The sequence below is a fragment of the Polypterus senegalus genome, chromosome 15, assembly GCF_016835505.1.
Source record: "Polypterus senegalus isolate Bchr_013 chromosome 15, ASM1683550v1, whole genome shotgun sequence".
Classification (NCBI taxonomy): Eukaryota; Metazoa; Chordata; class Cladistia; order Polypteriformes; family Polypteridae; genus Polypterus; species Polypterus senegalus.
The window spans coordinates 123,857,077-123,884,187 of record NC_053168.1 but is presented as its reverse complement, the minus strand read 5'-3'; the positions used below and the strand labels follow the sequence as shown (position 1 = coordinate 123,884,187).

Below are 27,111 nucleotides of genomic sequence, written 5' to 3'. Positions count from 1 at the left end.
GTTACCACTTTTAATTTAAAACCAGCTTCATATTTTCATCTGATCGAATGCTCCGTCGTAGATAAGGGATGCTCTTATGATAAAGGTGTGTGAGGGTGTGAGATACCAAAAAACACAAAACAATGCAAACTATGCTTCGGAATAGTTTGAGTATTACCGTGTGGTCACGTAGGCACAATACACAGAATAAAAGGCAGTGTGCATATCAAAATCTCTTGGACCAATAGTGGGAGTTTTCCACATTCAACTTATAGGACCGACATTATAAAATACTAGAAATTATACGGTAAAATCAAGCCCCAACTTAGCCGCGGGAGAACTTAAACGAGAGTATATACGGTAATTAGCAAAACTAAATTTAGTCATTTTTTAATGAAGAGTTCGTTTAGTGTGTCTACTTGAACTTCAATAACCTGATTATTCATAGAAACGTGATTTCTAAAGTGCCATGTAAACTCTTATTTCAATAAAAGAATTGGGTTATTGTACAGTGACCAGATTTTTCTGGGGGCAACCTGGGACACCAGGCGGGGGGCCAGGGGGGCGGAGCCCCCCAGAAGCCAGATAGACTTTAATAATGGAAATGCCTATTTTCGTATTTCCTTCATCTTATTCTGTATGAGTTTCTTCCATTTGAAACACTCATATTATTAAACCACAAACATATACCCGTTTTCAAAGTAGGGTTCTATACCATTGTATTCTATTTTTCGTGAAATTACAGGCTAGATCTTGCCAAAAACAGTTCGTGAAAATTGACTGAAAGACACGCTTTCCTGAAGAGCAAATAAACTCATTAGTGTACATTATTAGGTCAGTAACACTTGCAGGATAAACGTGCTTCATTCACAATATTGCATCTCACGTACATGTGCTACTGCTAGTGCGTGTCCCGACTTCAAAAGAAGAAACAGCAAACCAAATTCCAAAGAGGCAAGGGACGAAGCAATGTCACTCGACTCCACACTCTAAACTAAAGGAAAAAAAAGTAAAATACAGCTGTAAGTATAAGGAACAGGCAAGCATCCGCAAATGTTGTTGTTACTTGTGTCAAATATTCATTCACTATTAATATATAATATTAATAGTGATATTATATATATATAATATATATAATATCACAACTATGACGAAATTTACAGAGAGTACAGTCGGCAGACGTGAGACTATACAGCTCTGTTGGGCCCTTCAGCAAGACCCTTAACCTGCAATTGCTGAGTTATTATTATTATTATAAATTAGTGTGTACAGCAGTACTTACTTAAAGAATAAAGAGTTAAAATTAAAGTTAAAAAAATAAACTTTGTCAGCACTTTCAATTTTGTCCTACAAAATAAATTGGCAAGTTTAACTCTTTTAAGTTTAAGCGTTAACTTCAGTGAAAACGGCTCACCTCGAACGCCGTATTGACGAGTGAATGACTGAATCAGGCATCAGCTCTTATATCAGGCTCAGAGCAGGAATAATAAGATAATTCCTGGCTCAGAGCGTAGCAGAGCCAAAACGTGTCGTATCACAAGGCACGGCCGATACCATCCGACGATGCGTCCGCTTCTGCCTTCTCGCCTTCCGTGCGTTTCCATACTGCAAACAATGGCCACCAGCAGGCGTCAGACTCAGAAGAAGGTCGACTAACCGTCTGATGCCATGATGGGTAGAAAGTATGATTTGGAATCAGAAAGACTGAATGGGCTCTAGGCCTCTAGGGAAAAGTACACATTTTGTCGGAAAACGCCACAGGCCGGGAGATTTCCTGATCTTTTGGGGTCGCCGAGACGGGTGATCCAAAAATAGGGACTGTCCCGGATAAACCGGGATGTCTGGTCACTGTAGTTATTGGCCTCTGAGGAACCTGGGTAACAGAGGTAGATCTGTCTGCGAATAATCCGATTATGTAGCCATGTAAACCCTTAACCCGGTTACTGTTAAGGATTTTGTAGTCTGCACGTGTCCATTGTTCTCTGTCAGCTTGCACGTACATTTGCTTAGCCTTGGGTAGAACAGTCCACAAATTAAATTTAGAGAGGCAAATGTTTGAGCGATTGCATTATTCCTTCTCCTGCATGAAGTAATCTGTCTCGATATTTCAGAAATCATTAAATTTATGTTGATGAATGTTAGGCTAAAAGTTAGCTTGCGTTAACTAGAGGACACTGGGCCCTTAGGCCACCCTCATGAAGTCTGTTTCTGATTGTTTGGTCAGAGACATTCACATTAGCGCCCTGCCTGCTGGAAGTCATTTTGTAGGCTCTGACAGTGCTCATCCTGTTCCTCCTTGCCCAAAGCAGCAGATACCAGTGGGTCCTGCTGATAGGTTAAGGACCTTGTCCAGCTCTCCTAGAGTAACTGCCTGTCTGTCTCCTGGAATCTCCTCCATGCCCTTGAGACCATGCTGGGAGACACAGCAAACCTTCTGGCAATGGCATGTATTGATGTGCCATCCTGGAGAAGATGGACTACCTGTGCCAGCTCTGTAGGGTCCAGGTATCGCCTCATGCTACCAGTAGTGACACTGACTGTAGCCAAATGCAAAACGAGTGAAAATACAGAAGAGGAGGTAAAAATGTCAGTGGCGTCTTTCCACCTGTTAAACCATTCATTCCTGTTTTGGGGGTCCTCTCATCGTTGCCCCTCTAGTGCACCTCTTGTTATTTTCATTAACACCAAAGTAGCTGAATCTGATTAACAAGCCCCTCTGCTATTTAACTGACCAGATCGACATCCCAGAGATTTCACTGACTTGATGCTATACTCGGATTAAAAATGCCTCCTTTCATGTTTTTTTAACAGTATATGTGTAGAGTCCATTTTGCAGCTTCCTTTTCAAATGTTACACAATAACTAAAGACGCCAAGTACGGAACACCATTGCTTTCCCCATGTGAGAGCCTCTGCGTCTTTGCGTAAGCAGGAACGTTCCATCAGATTCATTGGCAAATGGATGTTTTTCCTGTCTCTGTAATAACACACAAATTCCACAGACGGGCGTCTTTCACGGAAACAAAGCAGCTGCTGACAAGTGATGACCTGGTAAATAAAGTGCATGACATCAGCTCTTCAGAGGTGAGGCTGTAGATCTGAGAGCAGGTCTGTCATCTCGATGATCCTCAGGACTAACCTGTCAGCGGCGGACGGTGCCAAGAGGCAGCTTGAGATGTTCTTAGTAAAAGTGGCACTGCGACCAGCGGGCGTGACTCGAGAAGCAGCTGTGCAGCCCCCTCTGTAAGAGCACATAGCCGAAAATGAACCCAAACAAAACAAAAAGAAATGAATAGCTTTAAAAACAGAAAATGAATTGCTATTATACACTATATTTAGGTGTTTAAGTGCAATGCAATATAATTGTGATATTTTTTTTACTTCCTGATTCAGAATGCTGGGATCCCAGTAGGGTACAGTGTCTAGTATGATGAGGTCCACACAAGCAGACACATTTTTAGGAGAAATTATTTTTATTTTGCATAACTGCAGGAGGAAGTCTCACTTCTGGAATCACAGGGCACAAGGGGAATGGTAGTTGCCCTGTTGGGAATCCGTGGTAGCAACGTAGCCCAGGGTGGGCAATGCCCTGAGTAAGCTGCCTTTCCCCTTCCTTCCATGCCCTTGGCATCCCGGCTGGGTAAAGATCCGAGGCAGCACAGCTCCAGCCAGGATGCCAGTCAAAATACAAACAGAATATTCTTCATCTTGCTTATGACTGCCATTTGGGTCTGGGTGTGGCACTAATTTGGGATTTGCCAGTTGTTACCATTTTACAAGGATTCTAATGCAGGGGTCTCCAACACGTCGCTCACAAGCTACCGGTAGCTCACAGTCCCTTTCCAAGTAGATCGCCAAAGGGTTAATGAATTCTACGTAAATTTGAAAACTTGATTAGTCAAATGAGGGATGGGCGATCTTTCCAAAAAATCATATCACGATCCTTTTAACACAAAATCACGATCCACAATCTGAATTGCAATCTATCTTTTCAATGTGCTGTACACTTAAGAGAATATCCGGACTCACAATCGTCAAGACAACAACAACATGTATTTAAATAGCACATTTTCATATAAATAATGTAGCTCAAAGTGTTTTACATGATGAAGAAAGAGAAAAAAAAGACAAAATAAGAATTAAAATAGGAGAGCACTAATTAACGTAGAATAAAAATAAGGTAACTCCAGATGGCTGGAGAAAAACTAAAATCTGCAGGGGTTCCAGGGTGAGACCACCCAGCCCCCTCTAGGCATTCTACCTAACATGAATGGCCTCAATCAGTCCTCATGGTATTCAGGGTTCTCATGGAAGAACTTGATGATGACGGTCACGTGGACGTCTGGTCTCCTAAGTAACACTTTATTTTAAATATCAAACAAAGTTGAATTCAATTGTTCTCTCGTTCGCTAGCTGACGAATCTATGAGGAAGGCCCCTCCCTCCAGCTTGTTGCGTGGATCTCGGATCCGCTAAGTAGTTCTCTCGTTCGCTAGCTAAGCAAAGGTAAGGCACATGCCCCGAGGCTGGCACGTGAATAAGGAGGGCCCTGCCCTCCTCCCCTCGGCCCGCTGCATCTCTCTTGGATTCGCACAAATAAGCGAACTCTGATACATAGCAAAACGAGAGAAGTTGCAAAATCAACCGGAATATTCTAGCAAATTATAGAAAAAAACACCCCGGTCTAAATCCGTTAAATAGATCTCTCGTGAAAAGTGGACAGACATACAGACGTTGGATTTTATTTATTATATCTTAGTAAGCCTTCAAAATGATGTGCAGTTAAAGTCTCAGTAGCATTCTCAGCATTTCTGGAGCTCAGTAGAGCCAGATAACTAGAAGAATCTTCACCAAGCAGCTCTGAAAATGTCTGCTTTGTTTGGGTCTCCATACCTCTGAGAGTCTGGCGTGAATGTCATGAAGTCAAAGTTCAGAACGAGACTGACAGACGAACATTGAAATGACCCCAGAAGAGCGAACCTCAGTGGCTCCACTCCGCCATACACCTCAGTGCCAGTCATCTGACTAACTAAAAAACACATCACATGTGCAACTGGACCTGTGAATAAAGTGACACAGTGACATGTGACAAAATGACAAATGAAGAAGTCATATCTGTGGATTTGGAATTGCATTGTTCTGTTTTGACAGCATTCATGTTTTAATTCAACCGTGTGAGATACACTAGACATACAAAATACACTTGCAGGTGAACTCAATATTTTATGTGATGTTTTAATGTAAAATGTGAGTTGTGGACACCAACATTTTATATTTGTTCAGGCAAAACAAGCGTATTAAGTTTGTTTGGGTTGAAATAAGCTATGAGGATAGACGTTAGAAAAGATGAATAGCTCTCGGCCATTTTCATTTTGTGAAGGGGAAAAAAGAACCCAGCCACAGAAGATGCACAAACCAGTGTGTTTCTTTCTGCCGGTCCCAAGCCCGGATAAATGGGGAGGGTTAAGTTAGAAAGGACATCCAGTGAAAAATTTGGCCAAATCCATATGATGATCTACTGTGGCAACCCCTAACAGGAGCAGCCGAAAGAAGAAGAAGAAGAAGCTCTCAGGGGAAAAAAGGTCGGAGACCACTGCTCTAATACCTATACACCAGCTTCTATTCCCATTTTGTTGCGTTCTCATGCTTAGTTAAATATCTGCTATTGACAAAGCCATAATGTCGCACTTGTGACCTATGCTATGTCACCTCACCTACAACCCACATTGTAACCTGTCCATTAACACCTGGTCAACCTCCTCCCAAACCCAAAGTAGCAGCCATTCTGTGAAACTCCATGCCACGATGATGTGTGCCACTGATTACCAGGATTGAGGAGCACCAGGTCTCAGTGGAGCCTTGTTTTTTAATAAAAGTTTACTGCCCCCAATGCCATTTTAATCCGACCCCCTTTTCTCCATTTTGCCTTTCACCGTTTGTCACTCTAGCCGAGTTTCACTACGCCCGCTGTGCAGTCTGTCTCCCGGTTTTCACCAACAAGGCCTTCATTGTTCACTCTCTTTTACAAACAGCTGCTAGCTGCTGCCTTTTCGAAACAATACACCCACCTCCGTGTACAGAAAAAAAGCCGCTTTCCAGCGCTGCACCACAAGCATGTTGATGCAGCGCTGAGGATTTTGTACAAATGTTATTAACCTGCAACGCTGCCTGCCCTGTCCTGGGGCCTTAATCCAGACTCAAAAAAAACCGAACTGTCTCCACTGACTGCTTGACACTCGAGGAAGGCGACTCCGGGGGGATTCAATGGGAAAGGGAAGACGTGGGAAACTGTTTAAAAAAAAAAAAGGGAGTGCAGCATGGAGACCTCTAGCCTCAGTGTGCTTATTTCTAAGGCACAAGCCTACACCGAGTAGGACAGCGATGGGGGTGGTAGTGTCCTTTGTCCCAACACTGAGTCATCCACATATCAGACATGACATGTTTGGGAACCTTCACCAGGAGCTTTTCACAAGAATGGCCTCCATGCAGCCTGCAATAAGATCTGATGAACTCATCCATTTCCTGGTGCTGATTATCCCAATCGAAGGTTGCAGGCAGGGTGTTATGGGTGCGCATCCCGGGGCATGTGCCTTGATTTCTGATTATCAGGATAATTAATATGATAAGCTCAACTCCGATTGTATCCTACTGTTAGTCTCTCAGGGAATTCCAGCATATTAGTAAAACACGACCTCCCCACCTGAACCCGCGCTGACTACTCACTAAAACTCCTGTTCTTGCCATGTGTTGTCCAATGTTCCCAGCAGTAATTCCTTCCATTCATTTTCCTGTGGTGCATGTTAAGCTTACTGGCCTATCTATCTATCTATCTATCTATCTATCTATCTATCTATCTATCTATCTATCTATCTATCTATCATATAGCATCATATAGCAATATAGTGCCAGTCCTATCTATCTATCTATCTATCTATCTATCTATCTATCTATCTATAGAAAAGAAATTATGAGTGGACAGCAAACAAACTCCAGATTCATAACAACAAGGACCCTTTTCCTATCCCATCACTTTCCAGGTAAAAAGCCATGAATGATCTGTCTGGGTGTGAACACACAGTGTATTGCATGTCTGATACACAAAATATTTTTAAATGTGGCCGTTACAGTATATTAAGGGAGACATTTGTTTCCTTATATTTCAGATTTAATCTTATTAATATATTTTTTTGAACTACAAATACAGTAAAAGCCCCGTATCTGTGAATTCAGTTTCAATTTGCGGTTTACCATGGGCTGAAAACAGTAAATGGAAAATTTCAAAAATAAACGATTCCTAAGTTTCAAATTGCTTGCTGTTCTGAGCAAATGTTTTCACCACTTTGGATACACAGTGCCATGTCCATATCGCCACATTCTGTGCGCAGCGTGCAGGGTTACCCAGCGCAGGGTCATGCTTATGTCTGAGGTCATTTTCGTCACGCTAACAGGTTCATTCAAGAGAAAGTAAGAGCACAAGTATAATAATGTAAAATAAATCTTATTATTATTATTACTTAATCCTATTACACAAGTCAGTTTCTTAATTAGAAGATCATTGTTTGTCAAGCGATGCCATTGTGCTTCACTTTAGTTAATTCGCTTGTTCACACTACCAACTACAAATCACCTCTCTTAGCATTAGACTACACCCACACCACTATGTTTTCACTTAAAAACAGCCTTTTCAAATCAAAACAGCCCACACTAACATTTTCACATCATTTATGGAGGTACCTTGATTCACACTAAAATGAACAAATTTGCATATGACATTGACATCCGTTTATACTGGGCGCATGTTCATTGGCGTAAAAATCCTTGATGGGATGGTAATGTCGGCAGCAACAGGCAACTGGTAAATAATTTGCCTTCTGAACCTGTACAAAATACATTTCGACAACAAGCATCACAGAAAACAACTCTTCTATATCCGTTACGAGGCAATATCATTTTCTTCAATGAGGGGTGACCATTTATGGAATGAGATGTTGTAATCGGCAGGATCAAATCAGGGAAGGGCTACATAATAAGCACATACAAATCAGACAGTCTGCGATTCCAAAACGCTGCGTTTTCACTCATCCACATTGCAGTGCTGTGCCGGCGTTTTCAGAAGTGAACTGCTTTTCAAAAGTCTCTGTTTTCAAAATGCTGAGGTTATTGTGGACGAAGACAGTCCTACCCCAACCCTAACCCTAATCCTAAACCTAAATTCTGGCTCATTGGAATAAGTTTTTAAACTATTTGCCTCCGTGACCTCATCAGCTGCAGATGGGAAAATTAAAAATAATATCTTAAACTTATCCAATAATGTACACACGGTCTGAAAGCCTTAACAGTAACAGTAGAGGAACATAATCCAAGATGGCAGAGTAGGGAGAGGAAAAGGGCAGAAAGGAACTGGATAAAACTACTCTAGACACATTTCCCAACAAGTTTGAACATAAGGGGACCTCGGTAACAGCCCAAAAAAAAAACTGGTGTTGATGGCCTGTGCATTCTGGGCACCCATCGGACTGGAAACAAACAGCTCATCTTAGCAGCATTGTGGACAGAGCCTGTGGGAGCCCTGCGTTTTCCCTAACCTAACCCTTAGACAGCTGAGTTCTCAATTGTGACTTATGTTTTTAACCAGCTGTCAATAAACAAAGAGATGCAAATGAGAAAAAAGCCAGCAGTTCATGTTTGTCTGTCCAGGATTTTAAATCACCTGTAGTTTTGGCCTGCCTCTGGACGGCATGGCATCATGTGTCAGACTGACACCCGAGATTGTTTCAGCTCCCAATCTTTTGTTGGTTCTTGATTAGCCTAATAACGCTTTCTGTTTTGAGGCATTTGTTATATTCCATTTTGTTATATTAAAAGTGGTTACCCAGCTGGCACCCCAAACATCTTAGGTTGTCAACCCCATTTTGCTTTCTTGGCTACATTGCAATCTTCTTATATAATATGCTACTGTGGCTGTGCGTTTGTCTGTCCAGGATTTTAAATCACATGTAGCTCGTAAACCGTTTGATCCATTGACCTGAAATTTGGTACACATATACTACGTGACGTCTACTATCCGCTTTCGGGGTGATGATTGACCTCCAAGGTTATTCCACTTTTTATTTTATTTTATTTTATTGTAGAATCAACTCTTGGCAGCGGTCAGCAGGGCAGCTGTGTGGCACATGTGTACAGGCGCCATTCTCTTAAACCCTTACCATCTTCGCCGTCACTTACCCTACTTCTTCATATCTTAAATCATTCTTGAAGCAGATTGAACAGTTAAGTACCAGCTTAAGTGAAAAATTAAAGAAACCATACTAAGTAATTACAACACAAATGCTGACTTAATCAGCTTTAACCCGAAAAGACGCCAACGAAAGAAGAGAAGAAGCGGGCCGCTAGGGTGGAGAAAAGAAGAGCTGCTCAGGAAGTGGCAAGCGCATCAACCTCTGAGCAAATGAATGCTAAACGTACAGAGAAAGAGGAGGAAAACTAGGAATGCCCAAGTCAACTTTATTCATTGCACGTTATCGTGCAGTGCACCGTTACTAGTATAAAATAATGGATAAACCAGCAGAAGCCGAAAGTTGGAAGCAGTTCCATTCCCCCATACACCTGGCGGCAGTGGACCTTGTGTGACAGCCAAGTCAGGACTGTTGCAAGGGTGCTTGGGAGTTGGAGTCCAGAAGTGCAACCCTGTTGGGGTCCCTGGGTGTCTATAGAGGGTGCTGTCAGGGGAGGACCTTCCTTCATTCTTTATGGTCCGGAAGTGATCCAAGAAGACACGGCATGGCAATGGAAGCATTCCAGCTTAAAAAGGAGCCCACTGCCTCACATCAAGGAGTCAGAGTTGGGAGGCAGCGGGCAACACTCAACAAGACGAAGAAAGGAGGAAGAATTGATTTGGCTTATTGTGACTGCGTAACAGATCTTTGGAAAAGTCGTCTGGAACATGCCAAGGTTTAATAAAGAACTATGAGTTAACCCTACAAGTGTGTTGGATTTTACTGTGTCCTGGGTTTGGGGGTTCAGTGGTGCCCCCTTATGGTTACACCTTCCATTTACAATCATTCTGTTTTTACTCCACATCTTCCAGATTTTAAATGGAAATTAGCAACTTGCCTTGCCTTGCTCCTTGATTTGTAATCCTAGAATGGGTTATTGTTAATATTCCTAAAACGAGGAAAAGCCATGCTGCTGGCTTCTCTGAATAAAAAAATCCCAAATTAAATGACAAAGTAATGAATGACTCGCTGTGTGGTCCTCAGCAAGGGGCTTAGGCTGCCTCGGTTTCTTCACTTGGGGCAGCCCCTTGCCGTGGTGTTCATTACGGAAATGAAGTAGATACTGATTAAGAGTTTGATAGCAATGAAAACCTACAGGAGCGAGATGTGTTTCATGTCCGCTCTATAAAACATAAAGGCTGCACATCCTGCTGAACTTTATTTCTGCTAATTTAGAAAGTCATTTGACACAAATGCATAAATGAAAGTTTACATCTTTCTTTCTTTCTTTCTTTCTTTCTTTCTTTCTTTCTTTCTTTCTTTCTTTCTTTCTTATAATTAATTCCACTGTAAAATACTTTACAAAACAGGAATATGCAATAGATTACAAAAAGAAAGCAAGAAATACAAAAATTAAATGTCATCCATCAGTCACGGAAGGATTTACAGAAAACAAAATCTGACCAACAAAAAAAAAATAAAATGACAAAACACAACAGACTTACGCCTGCCGACCACAGAGATAAAATGGTCTCGTTTTTAAACATCAAATTGCATCGTGGGATTTTTAAATTGCCCTTCAGCCCTTTCACCTTTCACCATCCAGACGTAAACAGAGTAGACTTTTCATGCTTTGCTTGCTCCAGCAGGCCTGAGGCTAGAGCACTTCTGATGGCAAGGGTGTAGCGCCACGACTGTTCTGCCAATTATGAAAACACAGCATTGTCTCACGTTTCATGGGAACATGAAGACTGCAATGGGGGCCACAGGTACAATGGACCATGAAAGCGCTGGCACTGAATCAAAGGGCACAAAATCAAACAGCAGCTTTTGGAAAAAAGAAACAAAACAAAGCCATCTGGGAGAGGACTGTCCTCGTCAATTAATTAAAAAGCAAAGCTACTTCATCTGCTAAAGTGAGAACTTGTGTATTCTTATTGTAATAACTCAGCCCTGTGTCCATTCCGTTCATAATTATGACCATTTCTGAATACAGTAGGACTAGCAACATGAGAAGAGTAAGTAGTGCGTTTCACTATTAGAATTAATAGCATCGAATCTACTAAAACAGTATTGCCAAACTAGAATATACAGTAATAATAATAAAAATAACAGTACTCAGTATACAAGTATTATTTATATTGCTTCATAAGACTTATACAGATTCACTATTTCTATATATCGATATAAACGCGTCACACATGCACATCTGTGGATTTCTCTCCGAATTCATCTGTACTACCACTCCAGGTCAAGAGGGGGCTCTGACGCTAACCTTGTACTTTTCCCGTAGTCCGTGTCCAGTGAGGGCCATTGACTCCTCCCCTTCCCAGTCCCCCACCTGTCAATCCCACAAGCACCGGCAAGGAGGAGTACCATTCTGAACAGAACACACCACAGGTCCTATCTGGTGACAAATGACCAACATTCTGGGAACTGTCAAGTCTGACTACTTATCTCTTACTTTTCAGACCATTTTGTTGCATTTTTCTGCCCAGAGTGACTGTTTGTGTTTATTTTGTTTGGTTGGATGAGACAACTGGGTTGGAACCCCAACATTTCCTCATGGAATATGGAGTCAACTACAAATAACAAAATGCCCATCGTCTGTCTGGTATCCATCTGTGACTGGCATAACATACTAAACTGTCTGGCATAACTTAGAAAAGCATCCCGTACCCAACTGTGCCCGGTGCTAGGTCATGTTACACCCTAGGCCAACCGACTGACAGGTAGCTAACCTGTGCGGCTGGGTCCCCCCCCTTTATGATCTGTGCCCTAGGTGAATACTTAATTTGTCGTAATTGTGGCGCCGGCCCTGGGTGTAACACAGCAGTATTTACATACTGAAAATATGCCCACCTCCATAGCAGCATTTACACGTGTCAGGGTCATGCATGTTGTGCGGCTTCCTCAAGAATACCTTTTAAAATGTTGCTACTTTGTATTAGTATAACCCAAAATGAGCTCTTCTTCAGACGACCAGTGATTAGAACATGAGAAAGAAGTTAAAAATCTAAGCGAGGCACAAGGAAAAGAAAGGATGTTCATTGAGCAGAGACAGCAAGAAACACAAAGCAAGAGGGATGTAAGGGCAAGTGACAGCTAATGACCGCACTCCATATAAAGTCATGTGATGACTTACGACTCCATCCTTGTTCGGCCGTTTAGCTGTATGTCAGTTACGAAGTGTGCAGGTCATTGCAATGAAGGCTCTGTGGGTCAGTGGTGCGCTTACTGTAAGTACTGGTAATAGAGAAGCACAAACTGATTTTCGCTTCTTGCTGCACACTTGCTGGGTCCATGTAATGCCTTGTTTCTCAGCCATTGGATTGTGGGGACTGTTGGTTTGCAAGTGGGTCACAGTGGGTCATCCTAACTAGTGTTTCTCAATGAATGGGTCACCGGTGGGTCAGAGGTTGCCATGGGTTGATATTAATAATAGTAACATAGCATTCTCAAAATCATTTAATTCATTTGAAGGTTGTAGGGGCTGCAGCAACTGTTGACCAGTTCACTACAGGATCCATTAACATACACCCCAAAATCACAGAGAGTTTCCAGTTAGTCTAATCTGCACATCTTTTTGCAGTGTGAGAGGAAAACCCGAGTACTCTGAGGAAACCCTGTGCAGGCACAAGGAACATGTGCAGACTCCATACAGACAGAAACCATGCAGCCAGTTGTATCAATAGTCATAGTTATAATCTCATGAGGTTTCATGGAGGTGTACATGCCACATGGGCTGGACGGGAGAACCAAAAGGAATGGACGGACAGATCACTAGGAAAGAGAGACGTCGCTGGAAACGTTTTATTTCCTCAGCACTCCCTTATCCAGAGGAGTCGGAGCTGGGAGGCAGTGCGGTCCCTTTTATTGCAGACCCGGGAGTACTTCCGGTACCAGGGCAATTGCCCAATGGAAGCACTTCTGGGTCCCATGGAAGTCCATTATAACAGGAAGCTTGTCTCCCTGCAACGCCTTCTCGTGGCCCGCAGTGACTCCAGCAGGTCTGCTTGATGTCACTACACTGGTTGCCTGTGTCATTCAGAATTGACTTTCAAATACTGCTTATGGTTTACAAAGCCTTAAATAATCTCGCTCCATCTTATATATCGGAATGTCTGACACCTTATATTCCAAATCGTAACCTTAGATCTTCAAATGAGTGTCTGCTTAGAATTCCAAGAGCTAAACTTAAAAGAAGTGGTGAGGCGGCCTTCTGCTGTTATGCACCTAAAATCTGGAATAGCCTGCCAATAGGAATTTGCCAGGCAAATACAGTAGAGCACTTTAAAACACTGCTGAAAACACATTACTTTAACATGGCCGTCTCATAACTTGATTTTAATTTAATCCTGATGCTCTGCATGTTCAATTAATTATCATTACTATTCATGGCGGCTCCAAAATCCGTACTAACCCCTACTCTCTCTTCTGTTCTTTTTCCAGGTTTCAGTGGTGGCGACCTGCACCACCACCACCTGATCAAAGTACTGTGATGTCCCTACATTAAAGGCCAGAAGTCCACGTGACCGTCATCATCAAGTCCTTCCATGAGAACCCTGAATAACATGAGGACTGATCATTTATGTCAGGTAGAATGCCTAGAGGGAGCCGGGTGGTCTTGTGGCCTCAGAACCCCTGCAGATTTTATTTTTTTCTCCAGCCGTCTGGAGTTTTTTTTTGTTTTTTTCTGTCCTCCCTGGCCATCAGACCTTACTTTTATTCTGTGTTAATTAGTGTTCTCTGATTTTAATTTTTACTTTGTCTTTTTTCTCTTTCTTCATCATGTAAAGCACTTTGAGTGACATTATTTATATGAAAATGTGCTATAGAAAGAAACGTTGTTGTTGTTGTTGTTGTTGTTGTTGCTCTGCTGAACTACATCTCCCGGCATGCCTTGCTGGTTTTCTAGGGCTGCTGCCATCTCGCGTGCTGGGGGAATAAAAAGCTTCCAGCGATGTCTCTCTTTCCTAGTGAGCTGTCAGTCCATCCCTTTTGGTCATCCCGTCCGGGTAAGGAACCATCCTCTCTCCTGGCCGGGATGTCTATCCAGCCCATGCAGCATCTTAGAGAGGAAAAAAATCAACCAATACGTGACACCTGCTTAAGACCTCAAAGATGTGCGGCATCTTAACACCGTTAATGGGAGGCTTCTGAGCACCTCTGCACCTGCAGTGGTACAAAACCATTAGTAAGGAAGCTGGTAATACTTGGCATTAATAGCCAGCTGCCACCCATTTAAAGGGCATTATTGCTAGACATGTGGTGCATCCTTCTTGACTCAATGGGAACAGACTGGGCCCCAAACTCATTGGCATAAGGGATCAGGTGAATATTGAAGAGTACATTTCCTAATTGCTAAGAAATAATAATAATAATAATAATAATAATAATAATAATAATAATAATAATAATAATGGGCGGCACGGTGGTGCAGTGGGTAGCGCTGTTGCCTCACAGTTAGGAGACCTGGGTTCACTTCCCAGGCCCTCCCTGCATGGAGTTTGCATGTTCTTCCTGTGTCTGCGTGGGTTTCCTCCTACAGTCCAAAGACATGCAGGTTGGGTGCATTGGTGATCCTAACTTGGCCCCAGTGTGTGTGCATGCCCTGCGGTGGTCTGGTGCCCTGCCCGGGGTTTGTGTCCTGCCTTGCACCCTGTGTTGGCTGGGTTTGACCCCAGCAAACCCCCATGACCCTGTAGTTAGGATATAGCGGTTTGGATAATGGATGGATGGATGGATGGATAATAATAATAGACCACTCCAGCCACACAACCCTGAACTGTCTTTTAAGATTGTCATTCATAATATCAAATATAGCTCCATCCGAAAGTATTGGAACACCAAGACCAATTCATTTGTTTTTTGTTATACAATGAAGGCATTTCAGGTTTGAGATCAAAAGATGAGTATGAGAAGAGATGAAAGTTCAGAATTTCAGCTTTTATTTCCTGGTATTGCCATCTTGGAGATGTTAAAACAGTGTAGAAGATTGCACTTTTTGTAACAGACCACCCAGTTTTTTAGGTGGGTCCGTGTGAGTGACAGATGTTTCTTGTTCCCCAGGTGTGTCTTGCTTGGTTGACCGTTTCAATGATAAACAGCTCTGAATATGATGAACACGCGGGTTTAGCCACGGGTTTCACCTGTGCAGACTGGATTTGTTCTTAAAAGGCATAAACCAACATGAAGAGCAGAGAGCTGTCTACAGGAGAAAAGTGAGGCCATTTGGAATCTGAGAAATCAATCGTAGGCATTGCACAAACGTTGGGCATAGCTAACGCAACAATCTGGAATGTTCTGAAACAGGACAGTCAAGGTAAACAACAACAGGTGATGACAGAAGAAAGGCAGAACTATGAGGAAAATGCCAACGATCTACACAGGGCAGGAGTGAAGGTTTCACAATCTATAGTTTCAAGAAGACAATTACAGCAGACAAATAGAGGCTTCACCAAAAGATGCAAACCACTCATCAGCAGGAAGAATTGGAAAGCCATATTGGCATTTGCAAAAACAGTACAGAGATGAGCCACAGAAGATCTAAAACAAAACGTTATGGACTGATGAGACCAAGATTACCCTTTACCAAAGTGATGAGAAGGCTACAGTGTGGAGGAAGACAGGATCTGCTCATTATCCATAATCCACGAGCATGATCCACAAGCATGGCGGAGGTAATGTCATGGTTTGGGCTGGCGTGGCTGCTTCTGGAACAGTAGCATTGAGAGGGGGTGGCATCAGGGGGCTTCACTTAGTCTTTGATCTTTGGTGCCCAGCACCATCACTCCCAGATATTCCCGATTGAATGTGGTAGTCATCTGATCTCTGTGGCAATTGTACAGCCCCTAAAGTAGCCCAAGGGCACACGCCTTGATCTTTCAATCCACACACTGGACAGAAAAGGGTTTTCTAAACTATGGGTTTTGGGTCGCAGTTTGCTGCCATTAGGTCACACAGTGTTGAGAGTCACCATTGTACTTAATGGGAATGGGTTGCATATAATTTGTAAAGTGTGCCGTTGTGGGTTGTATATGCAAATGACATTGCTCCGCTATGATGATTGGCAGTGATTAATGATGGGACCTCCTCCTCCCCTCGCTATGACAGTTGGCAACAAATTTCTAAGCACCCCCCACACACACACTACCAGTTCTGACATTAAATAAGAAATGGTTCTTGAAGACACTAAAAAGGGCAAGATTGGGTCACCAGTAAAAAAAAGGATAGATGATTTGGAAGGGTGGCACGATGGCGCAGTGATAGCGCTGCTGCCTAGCAGTTAGAAGACCTGGGTTCGCTTCCCAGATCCTCCCTGTGTGGGGTTTGCATGTTCTCTGCGTGGGTTTCCTCCCAAAGACATGCAGGTTAGGTGGATTGGTAATTCCCAATGGCCCATACATGCTTAACTTTAAGAGGCTGACCACTTCTGACATACGAATGGTATGGCTGCTGCCAAATCTATCAAAAAGAAGTCCACATGGTGTTTACTGGCATGTTTAGTTCACTTAAAACTTTGCAGCATAAAACAAAAACGAGCTAACTGGAAATTGAAACAAGACAATGAATCATCCCCTGGTTTGGAACAAGGCAAATGGACTCAGAGTTTTCCTATATCTTTTCTCATCTAAATAATTGGGGGGTCTGTTATATGTAAAAGATGCTATCTTCTATATTGTTTAACACATCTAGATCTCAAAACCATGGCATACAGTAAGAGCTGAAATTCTGAACTCTCATCTTATAAAATTCACCCTTTGATCTCAAACCCAAATGTCTTCAGTGAGCAGCAAACACAAATTCTGATCCAATACTTCCATAGATAGATAGATAGATAGATAGATAGATAGATAGATAGATAATGAAAATCACTATATGATAGATAGATAGATAGATAGATAGATAGATAGATAGATAGATAGATAGATAGATAGATAGATAGATAGATAGATAGATAGATAATGAAAATCACTATATGATAGATAGATAGATAGATAGAACAAACTTGATTTGTTCTCAGGTGGAGAAATAGCTTTTTGCTGGAGCTCTTTAAATAAATAAAAACAGAAATTGGTAGGTAAACAAAGAAGTAAATAAAGAAATGACTATACGCACACATATTGGTCTGTACACACATTAGAGGGTACTGTATGACAGGTATTGGATCATTCATATTAAGAATTGTCACAATATTCAAATAATATACGGTCAGATGTGTTCCGTCTATAATAAGTTGTGATGTTACATCTATTGTCTTATTGGTAGGTGGAGTGGTGGTCCTGAGGCTAGGGATTTGGACCAACTATCAGAAGGTTGCTGGTTCGAATCTCGTAAACATCAGAAGTGACTCTACTCCGTTGGGCCCTGTGGAGGACTGCCGGCTTCCCATGCCGTTCATCACCCCCAGGCCGGCAGGAGGAGCTCTCCCGACAGCAGGATCGTGCCCCGAGGTCCAGCAGGGCCTTATGGACTTTGTAGTGTTTATACACAGCCCTGCTGGATACCTTGGGGACAACCAGGAGTCGCTGTGGGGGGGGCTTATGGGCCCTGTGAGGCCGTATGACCTGGGAGTACGTGACGGGAAGAAATGTCATGCTCCTGGGTTGAATAAAAGGACTGATTGCCCTGACCCGGAAGGAATAAGGAACAATGGATTGATGGGACAGAAACACCTCCGGGTCAGGGGCTATAAAAGGACGGTGCCTCAGTCCAGACACTGAGCTGTGCTGGGAGGTGGAGGAGCAAAGTGTCTGGGCGAGGAGGAGTGATTATTGTGTGTATTTAGTGATTAGTAGTGGATTGTTGATTATAGTTATTATTGTGTTGGTGTATGAGTAGTGTGGAGGGTGCTTGGTGCACTGAAGAACGAAATAAAAAGTATTGGACTTTTACCCGGTGTCTGGAGTTCTACCTGAGGGTTCAAGGGAGCACTAGCGCCCCCTACTGCCACAGCCCTTAGCCTGCAATTGCTCCGTCCTGGGTATGATGTTAATCTGCATCCAACCCTGTGAGAAGGACCACCAATATGCAGGAAAAACCTGGGGGACAGATGTAGGATTGGCACTCCAGCCACCGTAAAAAACCTCATACTCTTCAGTGTGGCGCAGAGGTGTAACCCGTTGCACGGCCGGATCTCAATCCAGGTGGTTCATTTTGTGGCGGGTGCACCAACTCCCTGTAATCAGCGCATGCTCCCAACCTCTGTCTTATTGGTGAATAACTATTATAATAACTAATAAGAATTACGATTGCCACCTTGCAATGACTCCATTACTATCACTCACTGCATTGGTTCCATGTGTCCTGAAGTCTGAATTGCTTTGGATGGACCTTTTCTCTGGGGTTTTTCAGTGAAAGGAGCTATAACTCATCATTGCCATAATATTACTCTGCATGAATATCTCCCAACAATATTTTGATAGAGAGAGGAAAGAAAAGACTTGTGAACAATGACTATTGGCTTTGTAGGTTTAAAAGGCACGCCCTTTCTGAAAGGCCTTTTAAAAACAATTCTCAAGTGGCATATTCAGTTTCACTATTGTTGAAAGGCCAGTGTTTTCTTAGCTCTTTATTAATTTCACCAGTAACCTGTTTTTACTTCTTTTGAATTATTTATTTCGTTTTTAACCAGCACTATTATCTTTCCTCTGCCTCCCTTTATGCATTGATAATGAGGTCATCTGTACATCATCCTTCTGTGCATTTTCTAATCCTACTGTTTCATTACAGGTTATGGAAAGACAGCAGCATTCAGCACGAGACAGAAAGTGTGATGCCAGGTTTCACTTACAAATCCATTTAAAAAAAAACATCCAGGCAGAGCATGCCGACTCGGCCCAGACAGGGAACCTGGTGTTTCAGTCCACGGTCCAGCTGTGATTTATTGCTTTTCAGGAACACTACTGACAGCCATTACTCATGGGAAATGATTAGAAAATGAAAGAGTATGAGATTGCATATGTAGAGGACTGGGCGTAGGTAAATACGCCGAGTTCAAGCGAGGTAAAGAGCTCGGTAATAAAAGTAATAAACTGAAAAGCCAGCTCTTCACCAGAATGAAATGGTTTTTAATTAGGAGGCGTTTTAGTTAATTGTCATGCATTTCATAAGCCGTAATTTCGACAGTGCAACGCTGTAAATGAAACTCCTGCTTCTTTATTTTTCTTTTATTCAGCAGCACACCTGCTCCATGTCTCGAATTCAGTTGATAACGTGTTTGATGTTTGTTTTGTGCTAATTGTTTTGGCTTCATTGCAGACGTCACGCCCGATCTGAGCGCTCACGGCTTTATCTCGAGGTCTGTTTATTTCGGATTGTCCCTGATGTTTTGTGAGGCTGGAATGGAGACATGCTAAACTATCCTGGTAAAGCAGGGATGAGGCGCCCTTGGACTTGCAACACACTGCATAAACTCGAGAGTTTAAATGGTCTGAGTGTAAAGTGCTCAGTCTTAAAAAGAGTTGTTAAATGTGCATATATATATATATATATATATATACATATATATACATTCATAGCATCTGTAGTCTGAGTCTCGATCTGATTGTGTAGGTGGTTATACCCATACAATCAGATCGGGACTCAGACTACAGATGCTATGAATGTAATTACTCCAATCTCCAGGCTGTCATATAAAATGAACCACTCGCCATGGTGCAGCGTAAATAGACTTCATCTCTGATGCTGACGTCCAAGGTTCAATCCCTACAAGGTGTGCAGTGGAGTGGGTACGCCTAATGAGCCCAAATAAGGGCGAAACACGTGTTGCGTACTCTTTGCTGGGACGCCCAGGAGGACCGTAGGATGGCTTGTACCTCCTCCAGACCGCGAGGGGGCGGCTGCCCTGGTTGTGTTGGGGGCCACAGATAGAGGGCTTGGAAGCCCAACCCTGTAGGGACCCGTGGCCACCGCCAGGCGGCGCCCCAGTGCCTGGAGAAACCTGGAGCCCAGCACTTCCGCCACACAAGGAAGTGCTAGGGGGAAGGAGACAGGGGACACCCGGAGGGCGCTTCCACCACACTGGGGCATGTCTGCGGAGGAATGCCAGGAAGCAGCTGGAGCCCATCCGGGTTCCTATATAAGGGGCCGCCTCCCTTCATTCAGTAGCGGAAGTCGGGTGGAAGAAGGACGCAGCTGGAGAGAGGACTGGAGGCGGGCAGGAGAAAGGTATTTTGACTGTGAGGCCTGGACTTTGGGGGATCGGTGCTGGAGGCACTGGGAAGTGCACTGAACTTGTAAATATTATAAATAAACGTGTGTTGGGTAAACAACGATGTCCGTCTGTCTGTGTCCGGGTCAAGGTTCACAATATATATATATATATATATAAATATATAGTGGCAGATAGCTGGGTTCCATATGCCCCTTCGGTATATGTTCAGGGGGAGCAGCCATGAACTTTGCAATACCTCCCCCTGGACACTAGATGGCAACCCCCTGGGTTGGAGCGGTGCCTCGGTTTCCTGCAGGGCTCCATGGGAATTGGAGTTAGTTGAAGCCCTGTTGGTTCCTACAGGTACTGCAGCTGGGACTCCTGCTGTGTTTTCACCACACCCTTATAAGAGGGACCAGCAGCCACCGAGCCTGAGTCGGGAGGAGGAGGACTACGCTTGCCGGGAGGAGTGGTGGTGCAAAGAAGTTCTGTGTGGGTTTTGCTTGGTATGCTTGGGGCTATGTTGTGCCTGTGGGTCACAGGGAAGATGTGCCAGTCTGTGTCGGGTCAGCACCTATAAAGTGCCTTTGTTACTATATATATATATATATATCCATCCATCCATCTTCTAACCCGCTGAATCCGAACACAGGGTCACGGGGGTCTGCTGGAGCCAATCCCAGCCAACACAGGGCACAAGGCAGGAACCAATCCTGGGCAGGGTGCCAACCCACCGCAGGACACACACAAACACACCCACACACCAAGCACACACTAGGGCCAATGTAGAATCACCAATCCACCTAACCTGCATGTCTTTGGATTGTGGGAGGAAACCGGAGTGCCCGGAGGAAACAGCAGACACGGGGAGAACATGCAAACCCCACGCAGGGAGGACCCGGGAAGCGAACCCAGGTCTCCTAACTGCGAGGCGGCAGCGCTACCACTGCGCCACAGTGCCGCCCTATATATATTATATATACAATCTCACTTTGCTCGCCAACACCCTACACACTAACACGCTAGCCACTTTGCAGATCTGCCGCTCACATATGGGGAAGCAGATGTACAATTTAAATTTTTTCTTTTTTGTTCTGTTTGGCTTTGAAATTAATGCAAATACTTTTTAAACTTACACTTTTACTGTAAAACTTGAGTAAAAACAATATTTGGAATTAACTTTTCGTCAATATCGCATTTTATTTTGATTCCGTGTTTGGAGTTACATCGCGACAGTCCAACGTATAACTGCCCGTGAGTGAATTTCGTTTCTTTCTCTCTAATAAATAAACCGACTTTTTCGAATGTTTGTCCCTGTGATTTGTTAATTGTCACAGCATAAGCTATTCTAATGGGAAACTGTAAATATTTTAATACGAATGGCCTATTAAGATCTCCTTTGGTGTCTGATGTTATCCGCGGCAGAGGAACTACATTACCTTTCTTGTCACCTGTTAAAATCTGACATGTCAGAATTGTTAAACCAATTTTGAATACAACTAATCTTGTCCTATTGCACAGCCCATCACTCAGACATAAATTATGCACTAACATTACGATACATCCTTCTTCAAGAGTAAAGAAGTGGAAGAGTGGACGGTGTTAATGGTTGTAGATATTCTTTGTGATATGTTCTCATCTTCCACACCATCACCACCAACTGTTTCAGCAGTCTATTGATATGCATTTAACCAATTTGGCTTGTAACCGATAAACAATTTTCGCTTTAATTTGTTTGACTTCATCGTTTCTTGGTGCTAAGATTGCTTGTGTACTCATTTCTATTTTTGGTAACCCTTCAGGATGAAATACTTCAATAAGATTTGGACATAATAAGTCTTCTTTTATTGGGAACATAAAGTGAGGAAAACGTTAAAATGTATAAAAGCTGAGAGCGCAGGAAGCATCTCTGACAAAAGCATTCATACAAATGAGAGGTGAGAGGACCGTATGCGTGGGCCCTTAACCTGAACTGGTTGAGAGGAGGGCGGGACTTGAAAAAATCTCTCGGCAAAAGTCTCATCTCGCGGGACTTGAAAAAAAAAATATATACAGTATATACTGCTCAAAAAAACGAAAGGAAAATAATTAGAATATAGCATCAAGTCAGTGAAACTTCTGGGCTATTGATCTGTTCAGTTAAGTAGCAGAGGGGCTTGTTAATCAGTTTCAGCTGCTTTGGTGTTAATGAAATTAACGACAGGCACACTAGAGGGGCAACAATGAGACGATCCCCAAAACAGGAATGAATGGTTTAACAGGTGGAGGCCACTGACGTTTTTCCCTCCTCATCTGTTTTGTCACTCGTTTCACATTTGGCTACAGTTAGTGTCACTACTGGTAGCATGAGGCTATTCCTAGACCCTACAGAGGTGGCACAGGTAGTCCAACTTCTCCAGGATGGCACATCAATATGTGTCATTGCCAGAAAGTTTGCTGTCTCCTCCAAGGGCATGGAGGAGATTCCATGAGACAGGCAGTTACTCCAGGAGAGCTGGACAGGCCCGTAGAAGGTCCTTAACCCATCAGCAGGACTGACCGGTATCTGGAACAGGATGAGCACTGCCAGAGTACCTCCAGCAGGCCACTGGTGTGAATGTCTCTGACCAAACAATCAAAAACAGACTTCATGAGGGTGACCTGAAGGGCCAACGTCACAACGTCACAGCGCTCACTGCCCAGCACCATGGAGCTTGTTTGGTATTTACCATAGAATACCAGACTTGGCAGGTCCACCAGTGGCACCCTGTGTTTTTCACAGATGAGAGCAGGTTCACCCTGAGCACATGTGACAGATATGAAAGGGTCTGGAGAAGCCGTGGAGAACGTTATACAGCCTGTAACATCGGTTTGGTGGTGGGTCAGTGATGGTTTGGGGAGGCATATCCATGGAGGGACACACAGGCCTCTATAGGCCCCATTGTCAGACCCTATGCTGGTGCAATGGCTCCTGGGTTTCTCCTGGTGTACGACAATGCCCGGCCTCATGTGGTGAGAGTACGCAGGCAGTTCCTGGAGGGTAAATGAAGTGATACAATTGATTGGCCCCCACGCTCGCTCGCCTGACTTAAATCCAATAGAACACCTCTGGGTGGGACATTATGTTTCGGTCCATCTGACGCCACCAGGCTGCACCTCAGCCTGTCCAGGAGCTCAGTGATGCCCTGGTCCAGATCTGGGAGGAGATCCCCCAGGACACTATCCATCTTCTCATTAGGAGCATTGAAACCCCAACATTGTCAGCCATGCATACAAGCAAGAGGGTTAAAAATTATTTCCACACTGAAAAGGAAAGAAAGTAAAAGACAACGTTTTGGCTGGATGATGTTGTTTGAAATGTACAGCTAAAACGTTGTGTCTTTATCCTTCTTTCCTTTTTAGCAGGGACATAACCTTTAACCTTTTTTGTTTTCCTTTGAAGATGCTCGATGACACAGCTGTTCACTAACTAGATTATGTATACATTTATATCCATCCATTACCTAAACCCAGTTTATCCTGATTATGTTCACAGGGAAGCTGCAGCCCATCCTAACTAGCATCGGGCACCAAGCAGGGACAATTCCTAGACAGGACACCAGCCCATCACAGGGTGAACACTTAGACACAAACATACACTAATAGGGGCGGCACGGTGGCACAGAGGTAGCACTGATGCCTCACAGTAAGGAGACCAGGGTTCACGTCCCGGGTTCTCCCTAGATGAAGTTTGCATGTCCTCCCCATGTCTGCATAGGTTTATTCACACAGTCCAAAGACATGCAGGTTAGGTGAATTGGTGATCCTAAATTAGCCCTAGTGTGTACTTCTGTGCCCTGTGATGGAGAGGCGCTTCTGCTTTGTGCCCTGTGCTAGCTGGCATAGGGTCCAGCAGACTCCTGCGATCTTGTTCATGACAAAGTAAGTTAGACAATAACTGACTGACAAGCACGAGTGCCAATTCAGCATCCTCAACCCTGCTTGTCTTTGGACTGTGTGAGAAAACCACATAAGGGAAGAACAAGCAATCTCTATGTGGGGAAGATCCAGGATGTGAACCCTGGACTCCTTACTGCGAGGCATAAGTGCTACTGCTGTGCCACTGTGCTAAGCCTATATGGCAGGGGTCCTCAATCACGGTCCTGGAGGGCCGCATGATGATAAATGAAACTTGGTGTTTAACTCTATGGCTTGTTAGCACTTCCATTTATCAAAGACAAATTTAATTACAATGTAGATCAGAGGTCCTCAGTTACAGTCCTGGAGGGCCGCAGTGTCTGCAGGTTTCCACTTCAACCAATTTTTTACATTAGAGCCCACTTATTTACTACTAAAGCAATCCATTTTTGGGCTTAATTTTAGTTATCTTGCCTGTTACAATTCAGAACCCTTAATTGCCTATTTTAGTTTTAGCAGCTGTATTTAAAAATTGAATCGCTGCCTGTTTGATTAATCAGACATTAGTTAATAATAAAATGCAGATAACCAATAAACCAGCAGCTCTCCAGCCAACGTGCTTCCTTTTAAACCAGTGCATTTGCACCATTAAAAGTGTGTGTGTGTAAAAAAAATGTTTAGAAATAAATAAAAGGAGAACTGGAAGGAGCGTTAAGTTTAATTCTGATCTGGTTCACAAAACACTTGGATAATGCTCTCAGGTAAAGAAACTACAGCACAATTACAATTCCTCTTGGATGAATGAAAGCACTAACAAGGGGTACAGTTAAATACCAAGTTTTATTATCAGCAAGACCTGAGGTCTAATTAGGAAACCAGTTGGAAGGAAAATCTGCAGCCGCTGCGGCCTTCCAGGACCGTGATTGAGGACCCCCTGTTATGTGGCATCTATGCTTCCTGAACCTCCATATTCTATTATAGAGACAAGAAGAACCAGAGTACATCACAAAAACATCAGAAGGCAAAACATTACAGGTTCACACTCTTTACCACAATGTCGATGTCAATCTAAATTCACCAGCTAATCTAATCTGTGCATGCAGGGAAATCAGTGAATCCGGGGAAAACTCTCAAGATAAGATATGAAAGGCACTATATAATAGATAGATAGATAGATAGATAGATAGATAGATAGATAGATAGATAGATAGATAGATAGATAGATGTGAAAGGCACTATAAAATAGTGAAATGCTTTTTTTTCACTCCACTCATCTGTATTTACTATAGCGTATTTCACCATAAACTCCATTCAAGCCGTTTTAGGGTTATTTTATATTTTATGTTAACATTTCTCTCCCATCTGGAAATCCTTTTTTTTTTTTAACAAACAACTTTGCTATAAGGTGTTGATATCTAAAGCCGGTAAGTGTACGGAGTGAAACGAAACTTCTTAAGAGTCAATACTGAGTGATTCAAAGTGCAGACTGTCATTATTGCGTTCGGAAAGAAACAGATCAGAGGTTTGTTAAGAAAAAAAAATCTGGTGATATATTCGTAGTAATAATCATAAATAAGTAACGTATAAAAGCACATTCGCCCTTCATAGGTGGGGTAATAAAAGGGGTTCTGAGGAGTGACTGATAAATCAGCTTGGAGACTGATAAGACGTGTATCCATTCTACATGTGATGTCAACAGAGAGAGCAGGATTTGAGCTGCCTTCAAAATCAGCGGTTTAAGAGCTAGCAGCACAACACATAATAAGTCATTGAGTCAACTTTGTACAACTCGCCGCGGGAACATGTTCATTTGTACCATCAGTATTTGTGGGACAATGCAGCCTGTGATCAGGTTGCTGTTAATAGGGGAGAGCGAAATTCCAATGGACTATTGTCTGTGAAAAAGGAATTTTCCCTTAACCCCCCACCCCTATACACACTCACAGACCACCACACCACCATAATAAGTCTCCCACCCACACGGTGCACTCAGATTCACATCCCGCACCTTCAAAGTTATTTTACTAGGTTCCACAGGTGCAATCAAACAAACAGTCTTGCTGTACAAAAACGTAAGAAGCGCCTTTAGAATTTTTGTGTTTGTTTGTTTTGTTTTCCGATCCGGTAACCCAAAGCTGAGCAGGCATGTCCGATAAATACAAAGCAGTAAAAGGTAGGAACTGTTGCAGCTCTTACCTTTATGCTGAGATAAGTATCGCAGCTCCTTGCTCGTATTCGTTGATTCATGATGACAGATGCATGCGTTCCACAAAGTATCCAGAGTGGGGGATGTAGTGGGGTCCAGTGAATAGTAGGGGGTCGGGGTGGAAGGCGGAGTAGGGGATTGGGGGGGGGTGACGATGGGGGGATTAATGTCCCCTACAATCCGATTTGGTCAGGTGTCAAAGTGTTGTTGAGGCGCCCGCCTCATAGTCGCTTTTTCCAGTTGTCCGTTGCGCACGCATAACCAAGTGAACTCTCCGATCGAAGCACGGCGAGACAAAACATTTCCCGTTGTGCGAGAGTGATAAAGTGAGAGGGAGAGACTCTGAGTTCTAGGACTGTGTCCCTGACTAAGAAGCCACTCCTTGCCCATTTAGTATGCATACTGATGCAACTTCCTTCACCATTCAGAAACAATCAGCCTCCTGTCCAAACAATACCGTACTGATGTGTGTGCCCCGCGGGGGAGCGCTGATTATTTACTTCTTTTGTGCTGAACACCAATGAGCAGGGGGTCCACCTGCTTTCTAAAACAACTTAAAAACGTTGTCGGCAGCGGGAATCCCCTGAACTTTCATCGTCCCTACTGTGTTGAAGGGGATCAAGGACCCCAAAGAGTGTAAGCTGCAACAAGTGACCGTGACAGGTGGAGAGGAGGTGAC

General features: G+C 43.3%; 1 protein-coding gene across 2 annotated transcripts in view; it reads right to left on the bottom strand.

Moving 5' to 3' along the window:
- Nucleotides 1–26,499, bottom strand: part of LOC120515381 (pleckstrin homology domain-containing family G member 4B-like) — a 169,032-nt gene extending 142,533 nt beyond the window's left edge. For both annotated transcript variants that reach the window (XM_039736316.1, XM_039736317.1), the window contains exon 1: nucleotides 26,423–26,499. In XM_039736316.1, coding sequence (XP_039592250.1) covers nucleotides 26,423–26,473 — 51 coding nt within the window. In that variant the 5' untranslated portion in view covers nucleotides 26,474–26,499. The remainder of the gene's footprint in view (nucleotides 1–26,422) is intronic.
- Nucleotides 26,500–27,111: the final 612 nt, after the last annotated feature.